At 37.0% G+C, this 9014-nt stretch overlaps 1 protein-coding gene across 4 annotated transcripts in view; it reads left to right on the top strand.

The window, feature by feature from the left end:
• Positions 1-8982, top strand: part of LOC110314289 (zinc finger protein 81-like) — a 58106-nt gene extending 49124 nt beyond the window's left edge. For all 4 annotated transcript variants that reach the window (XM_029534064.1, XM_029534067.1, XM_029534065.1 and 1 more), the window contains one exon: positions 6720-8982. In XM_029534064.1, coding sequence (XP_029389924.1) covers positions 6720-8425 — 1706 coding nt within the window. In that variant the 3' untranslated portion in view covers positions 8426-8982. The remainder of the gene's footprint in view (positions 1-6719) is intronic.
• Positions 8983-9014: the final 32 nt, after the last annotated feature.

A 9014-nucleotide genomic window follows, 5' to 3' on the forward strand; every position in this document is an offset into this window, starting at 1 on the left:
ATATCAGGGTCCCTTCAGCAGAATCTTGCTGGCATGTGCAATAGTGTCTGGGTTTGGTGGCTGATGATGGTTTCCCCAATTTCTTTCTCTGCCTATTTATCATTTGAGTAGAGGAAGGCCACTGATTTGTTTGAGTTAGTTTTATATCCAGTCACTTTTGCTGATCCTGTTTATCAGCTTTACAAGTTTTCTGGTGGAATTTTTAGGGGTCACTTAAGTATAAGATCATATCATCTGTAAATAGTGATTTTTTTTTACTTCTTCCTTTCTAATTTGTTTCCTTTTGATTTCCTTTTGTTGTCGTCTGTTGACCTAGATAGTACTTGAAATAGTCCCTGATTTTAGTGGGATTTCTTCAATTTTCTCTCCATTTACTTTGATGTTGGCTACTGGTTTGCTGTATATTGCTTTTACTATGTTTAGGTATAGGCCTTAAATTCCTGATCTTTAAAAAAAACTTCTCTTTAAATTTAATTTTATTTGTAATTCATTTTTTACACTCCATATTACATTCCCTGCCCCTCCCCTCTCATCCTCCAAGTGCTCCACATCCCACATATTCTCTCTACTACACCCCATCTCCATATGGATGCCCCCAACCTTCACCCCATCTGACCTCTAAACTCCCTGGGGCCTCCAGTCTCTTGAGGAATATGTATATCTTCTCTGAATGAGCACAGACCTGGAAGTCCTCTACTGTATGTGTGTTGGGGGGGGGGGGTCATATCAGCTGGTGTAAGCTGTTTGATGGGTGGCCCAGTGTTTGAAAGATCTTGGGGGTCCAGATTAATTAAGACTGCTGGTGTTCCTACAGGGTCCCCCTCCTCTTCAGCATCTTTCAAACTTCCCTAATTCAACAACAGGAGTCAGCTGCTTCTGTCCATTGTCTGGTTGCAAATATCTGTATCTGACTCTTTCAGCTGCTTGTTGGGTCTTTCAGAGGGCAGTCATGATAGGTCCCTTTTTGTGAGTGCTCCATAGCCTTAGTAATAGTGTCAGACCTTGGGACCTCCCCTTGAGCTGATTCCCACTGTGGGCCTGTCATTGGACCCTTTTTTAAAATCAGGCTCCTCTCCATTTCCAACCCTGTAGTTCTTTCAGACAGGAGCAATTATGGGTCAGAGATGTGACTGTGGGATGGCAACCCCATCCCTCACTTGATGCCCTGTTGTCCTGCTGGAAGTGGGCTCTGTAAGTTCCCTCTCTCTACTGTCTAATGTTTCATCTAAGGTGAGTCCCGGTAGTCTCTCACCTCCCAGGGCTCTGGTGTATTCTGGAGGGTTCCCTACTGCAGGCCCTCAGTGCTTCAGTCCTTTTCCCTCACCCAATACTAGATCAGGTTTCCCTCTGACCCCCACTATCCTCCAACCCATCCACTTTCCTTCCTAGGTCCCTCCTTCCCTCCTAACTTGTGATTGCTTTTTTCTCTTTCTCAAGTGTTACTGAGGCATCCTCACTTGGGCACTTCAGCTTGTTGACCTTTTTGAGTTCTGTGGACTATCTTGGGTATTCTGTATGGTTTCTTTTCGGGGGGGGAGGGGAAGTTAATATCCACTTTTTAGTGAGTACATACCATGCACATCCTTTGGGACTGAGTTACCTCACTCAGGATGATATTTTCTAGTTCCATCCATTTGCCTACACAACTCATGATGTCTTCATTCGTAGTAGCTGAGTAGTATTCCTTTGTATAAATGAACCACATTTTCTGTATCCATTCTTCTGTTGACAGACATCTAGGTTGTTTCCAGCTTCAGGCTATCACAATTAAGGCTGCTATGAACATAGTGGAACACATGCTCCTGTGGCATGGTGGGGCATGTTTTGGGTATTTGTCCAAGAGTGGTATTGGTGGGTCTTCACGTAGATCTATTTCTAATTTTCTGAGGAACCTCCAGATTGATTTCCAGAGTGGTTGTACCAGTCTGTAATCCCACTAGCAATAGAAAAGTGTTCCTCTTTCTCCACATCCTCTCCAACATGTGTTGTCACCTGAGGTTTTGCTCTTAGCCATTCTGATTGGTGTAAAGTGGAATCTGAGGCTCGATTTTATTTGTATTTCTCTGATCACTAAGGACTTTGAACATTTCTTTAGGTGCTTCTCAGTCATTCCATATTCCTCTGTTGTGAATTCTTGGTTTAGTTCTATACCCCATGTTTTGATTGGGTTGTTTGGCTTCTTGAGTTCTTTATATATTTTGGATATTAGCCCCCTATCAGATGTGGGGTTAGTGAAGATTTTTTTTCCCAATCTGTAGGTTGCCAATTTGTCTTATTGACTATGTTCTTTGCCTTATAGAAGCTTTCCAGTTTCATGACATCCCATTTATCTATTTTTTTAGTTCTGTTTAGGAAATTTCCTCTTGTGCCAATGAGTTCAAGGCTCTTTCCCAAGTTCTCTTCTATTAGATTCACTGTATCTGGTTTTATGTTGAGGTCCTTGACCCACTTGGACTTGAGCTTTGTGCAAGGTGACAAACATGGGTTTATTTTCATTCTTCTCCATACACATTGCCTGTTAGACCAGCACCATTTATTGAAGATGCTTTCTTTATATTTTTTGGTTTCTTTTTCAAAGATCAAGTGTAAGTGTATGGTTTTATTTCTGGGTATTCAATTCTATTCCATTGATTAACATGCCTATGTACCAATACCATGCAGTTTTTAATCACTATTGCTCTGTAGTAAAGCTTGAGGTCAGGGATGATGATTTCCCCTAGAAGTTCTTTTATTGTTCAGAATTGTTTTCGCTGTCCTATGTTTTTTGTTTTTCCAGATGAAATTTTGAGAATTGCTCTTTTAATCTCTTTGAAGAATTGTGTTGAAATTTTGATGGGGATTACATTGAATCTGTAGATTGCTTTTAGTTTGAGGGCTATTTTTACTATGTTAATTATATAAATCCACGAGCATGGGAGATATCTTCATTTTCTGAGGTCTTCTTCGGTATCTTTCTTGAGAGACTTGAAGTTCTTGTTGTACAGACCTTTCACTTGTTTGGTTAGAGTTGCCCCAAGATATTTTATATTATTTGTGACTATTGTGAAGGGTATTATTTCCCTAATTTCTTTCCCTGCCTATTTATCATTTTATAAATGAAGACTACTGATACATTTGAGTTAATTTTATATCTAGCCACTTTGCTGAAGTTGTTTATCAGCTATAGGAGTTTTCTGGTAGAATTTTTGGGGTTCCTTATCATATCATCTGCAAGTTGTGATACCTTTATTTCTTCTTTGCTAGTTTGTTTTCCTTTGATCTCCTTTTGTTGTCTTATTGCTCTAGCTAGAATCTTAAGTACTATATTTAATATTTAATAGATATGGGGAGAGTGGGCATCCTTGTCATGCCCCTGATTTTAGTGGGACTGCTTCAAGTATCTCTTCATTCAATTTGGTATTGCTTTTATTATGTTTAGGTATAGGCCTTGAATTCTTGATCTCTCCAATACTTTTAACATGAAGGGGTGTTGTATTTTATCAAAGACCTGGTGGTGGATGCCTTTAATCTTAATCAATCTGGAGGCAGAGGCAGGTGAATCTCTGAGAGTTTGAAGCCAGACTCATATATAGAGTGAGTTCCAGGACAGCCCGGAGTCCACACAGAAACCCTGTCTTGAAAAAGAGCAATCAATCAATCAATCAAATCAATCAAATGTTCAGATAGCCTCTCATCCCAGTTTCTAATAGGGATCTGAATACAGGTCTTTATTTACTTGGATTTTTGTGTTGCTTGTAAGAACTGCAGATTCCATTCTGTATTTATTTCATCTTAGGTGCAACTATCATGTCTTATTCTATAAGATATTGCATTTATCTTGGGCATTAGCTTTATGAAATACATTTTCCAGTTGGTTCTATTATATAACCCATAACCAGTTACACTTTTCTGTTTCATCTATTTCATGACCACTATTTCCCAGTTTAAAGTGTTACTTGTACAGATTTCCTTACTTTATGTTTTCTTCAAATATTTCATCTGTCTTCAATGCTTACCATACACAAATTATTTCTATTCACATGGGCTTTTCATCATGTTGTATTTGTCTCTTCTGGCTATAGATATTGTTATTTTGTGCTCAGATGACCAGCTCTTCCATGGATTACTCTTACCTACTGCAAATGTTTTACTCTTTCTCCATTCTCATCATCCTTCAAAGGCTTTCACCCCTTATAATTTGGAAAGTCTCTGAATATAAGAGTTTATATTTCATTCTCACAACACTGCCGTGCATACAGAAAATACTTATATTAATTGAAGTTGTGAGGGATAAGGATTGATATTTTCTGTTTCAGAAAATGCTACTGAATGTAAGTCAAGAGAACTTTTATTATTGTTGGAAACTAAGAACAGTTTCATGATAGAAAATGCTATGTAGACTCCATGGAGAAAGAGGTCATGAGCATATTCATTAATTTGATAATAAACTGGATTTTATAGGCATTTTATGAGTGATGAATAGAATGTAGCTTACATGAATAGCTAATTTTTCTTGGATGATATGTACTTTTATGTTCTGTTTATAAAATTCTTAGGGTTGGGTGAAATGTAAGAGTTTTCATTGGGAGGACAAACTTTTTCCCTAGGAGCACTGGTACTTATTGTCTGAAACTCACTTCTAGGATATGTCTATGAATTCAGTACTAATGGCTCCAGAAAAAATTAGAGCCAGATTATGAGGAAAAAATTAAAAATAGAAGGATGGTCAGTTTAAGGCTAGCCTGGTCTACAGACCAAATTCCAGGATAGCCAGGGCTACACAGAGAAACCCTGTCTTGGGAAAAAAATAGAGGAATGAGGAGGCTAGAGATAGATCAGTAATGAAGAGCACTGCCTACTCTTCCAGAGTACCTGGCTTCAATTTCCATCTTCTAACATTTACAACTCCAGTTCCTGGGGTTCCATTGCTACCTTTGCCACTGCAGGCACCAGGCATGCATGTAGTACACAGACATGCATGCAGGGAAACATTCATGGAATATAACATAATATAACAAAATAAGAAGAGCATATAAAGTTTTTGATAGCCGGGCGTGGTGGCGCACGCCTTTAATCCCAGCACTTGGGAGGTAGAGGCAGGCGGATTTCTGAGTTCCAGGCCAGCCTGGTCTACAGAGTGAGTTCCAGGACAGCCAGGGCTACACAGAGAAACCCTGTCTCGAAAAACCAAAAAAAAAAAAAAAGTTTTTGATAAAATGTTTATGTGGAAAAGAGAAAGTTGGATTTGATGTCTCAGAACATTTTTGGTGTCTAAAATTCCTTATTGAATAGCTCAATGGTATAATGTTTCAATTTAAATTATTTATTAAGAATATAACATGCTTCATGTATTGTATAGTAATGGAAACATATACCTTTTTCTGGAAGAGAACAGTACTTGAATTTTGTTAAAGTCAATTTGTAGTAATAAAGATATTATATGATACAGTGATTGGCTAGATATAGTGGTATACTGGTATATATGTGGTACACATAATCTCAGCACTTAGAAGGCAGAGGTAGAAGGATTAGGAGTTCAAAGCCAACCTTAGCTACATTTTATGAGTTTGAGGCCAAGATAGATTGCATGAGACAATATCTTGAAAAACAAACACAAATATAAACCAGGTGTGGTGGTGCATGCCTGTATTCCTACCACCTTGGAGACAGAGACAGGAGGATCAAATTTTTGGAACCAAGATAGTCTACATAGTAAATTCCAGGCCAGCCAGGCAGACCCTGTTTCAAGAATAAAACAACCCCCCAAAAGAAAACAACAAACAAATAAAAAGATATATTTATTTAAATATGCAATGATTTTATTCTACTCTTAAGAAAACTTTGATATTCATATTTATTCAAGAATCCTTAGGTTTTGTTTTGTTTTTTTACAGTATATGATTCAAACTTTTAGTTTTTTTTTTTCTGACACCTGCACATTTGAATCTTTGTTGCTGCCAAGCCCAGATTTAATAGGCAGAAAGGCAAAAGTGGGCCTAGGGGCAAAATGTCTAAGGTTCTGATGCTCTAGTTTGAAAGTGTACCTTTAATTTCCTTTCCTATTGAGTTGCTGAGAACATTGTTACATGGGAATACCAATCTTCAAAGGAGGCTCAGAAAGATTATTTGACTGGACATCCTTATCAGTCTCTACCTCAGATGGCCTATCATTTTTGATAAATATGTGTATATATGTAATAGCTTATCTGGCTTATATTGTGCGTGTGTGTGTGTGTGTTTGTGTGTGTGTGTGTGTGTGTGTGTATGTTGTGTGTAATGAGAGAAACAATTATATCTAGGATATAGAAGTGGAATATAGACATCTATTTATTGTTCCTGAAATTAGGACTACAGTACTTACTCATGTAGCTATAATGGTTAATTTATTTTATGATATTAATTTGGTATTGTTGCTAATAAGATAAGAGTCACACACTTAAATCCCAGCAGTTTCCATTCAAGTTTGAAACCAGCCTGGTCTACATAATGAAATTAAGGCCAGCAATTAATAAAAAAGTTAGGCAAGATATAAGAATGAGAAGAGTGAGGACTTAGACTTGGAAGCAAGAATAGCATAAGTATCAATAGAGATTGTCACATATTAAGTGCTCTCTGTATGTATTTTCTGTTACTATTGTCATCAGAGACTGATTTTTATGAGTTTGACTTAGAATACACACATACACATTTTAATCTTTCCAAACTTATTCTTTATATCAAGTTTTGTATTTTTCTCTTAGGTTGGAAGTTTAGGATTAATAACTCAGAAGAAAGAATTTCTGAAAAAGCTACAATTTATGGTGAAACAGTGGATGAATATTCAAGAGATGATTCATTTTATTCCATCTTAGAAGAAATGTGGCAAGATGCTGAATGGATGAAAAAATACGAGGGAAAACAGTTCTACCCTTTGAGTCATGCTGCTTTCAGTAAGAAAATAATGAATACTAAGAGAGATTATGAATGTACAGATATTGGAAAACATGTACACCTCAAACCAAATGTTGTTCCTTCACAGAAAAGACTCCATAAAAAAGACTCATTTGAAAAGCACTTAAAGCATGATTTAGACTTACATTTTCATAATAAAAACAAAGCAACAAATAATTCTGACAAAATAATAAGCCATAGGCAAAGTTTTGCCCACAGTACTTACTATACAAACATTGAGAATCCATATATGCAAACAGAATTCTGTGAAAGTAGTCAGTATGGAAAAGTCATCAGAATCAAGCATACATGTAGACAAAATATGATATTTCCTGTTGGGGAAAACCCAAAACCATGTGATGCATTTGGAAGGATCTTCACCTCCAAATCACATATCTTAACTCCTTCCAGAATTCACAATGTTGCAAAAAATTGTGAACTTAGCAAATACATAAATGTTTTTACACAGAAACCACTAGTCAGTATATATCTTAGATTTCACAGAGATGAAAAGTTATACATATGTACTAAATGCAAGAAGGCATTCATCCAGAATTCTGAATTAAAGATGCATGAGAAAACTTACCCTAGAGAAAAACTGTACAAGTCCAGTGAATGTGGAAAATCATTTTTCCAGCTGCCATCTCTACTTAGGCATCAAACAACTCATACTGGAGAAAAACTCTATTCATGTAGTGAATGTAGGAAAGACTTCTCTTTGAGTTCAGCCCTCAATATACACCAGAAAATCCATACTGGGGAGAGACATCACAAATGTAATGAGTGTGGGAAAGCCTTTACCCAAAAGTCAACACTCCGAATGCATCAGAGAATTCACACAGGACAGAGATCTTATATATGTAATAAATGTGGGCAGGCTTTCATCCAGAAGGCACACTTGATTGCACATCAAAGAATTCATACTGGGGAAAAGCCTTATGAGTGCAGTGACTGTGGGAAATCCTTCCCTTCTAAGTCCCAACTTCAGATGCATAAGCGAATTCACACTGGAGAAAAACCCTACATATGCACTGACTGTGGGAAGGCTTTCAGCAATAGGTCTAACCTCAATACTCACCAAAAGTCTCATACTGGAGAGAAATCTTACATATGTGCTCAATGTGGGAAGGCCTTCGCTGACAGGTCAAATTTCAATAAACACCAGACCATTCATACTGGGGAAAAGCCCCATGTTTGTGCCAATTGTGGGAGGGGCTTCACTCAGAAGTCACAGTTAATTACACACCAGAAAATCCACTCTATGGAGAAACCTTATAAATGTCCTGACTGTGAGAAATCCTTCTTCAAGAAACCACATCTCAAAGTACACCAGCGAATCCATACAGGAGAGAAACCATATATATGTACAGAATGTGGGAAGGCCTTCACTGACAGGTCTAATTTCAATAAACACCAGACAGTTCACACTGGGGATAAACCCTATAAATGTAGTGAATGTGGAAAGGGCTTTACTCAGAAATCAGTTCTAAATATGCACAGAAGTATTCATATTTGAAAGTAACACTACTTCATCAAAACAAGACAGCCTTATGATAGAAGTCAAATCAAAGTGCACATTATAAGAGTCATCTAAGACAGACTTGTGTAAATACCCTGTACAAAACATCCAGCTATATCACCTGAGATAAGAAAAGTTGTTTTGAAAAGACCCTTTAGTATTTTGCAAAGGGAGAATTTTTATATTTGCATGGCCTCACAAAGCAGAAATCATTGGGAAAAATGTTAGTTTGATACATTAAGAAATGTCTTTCTATAGGAAGTATTATAAAGCAAATTGTTACCAAATTTCTTTTTTAGAAAGAAATTGTGCAAGTTTCAGTAATACAAGTAAGTAATTAAAAGGAACATCAAAATGAATGATAAAGTAACAAATGTGTAAATGTAAATGTGTAAAGGTAAATGTTCTGTGGGGTTTTTGTGGTGAAATATACTGTGTAACAGGAAGAATCTAAGTTCCTTTTCAAAATCAGAATGATTGTGCCTATCAAATTTTTTGCCACTGAATATTTCTTTTTCTTTTCTTTCCTTTCCTTTCCTTTCCTTTCCTTTCCTTTCCTTTCCTTTCCTTTCCTTTCCTTTCCTTT

Source organism: Mus pahari, chromosome X (assembly GCF_900095145.1).
Source record: "Mus pahari chromosome X, PAHARI_EIJ_v1.1, whole genome shotgun sequence".
In the NCBI taxonomy this organism is placed as follows: Eukaryota; Metazoa; Chordata; class Mammalia; order Rodentia; family Muridae; genus Mus; species Mus pahari.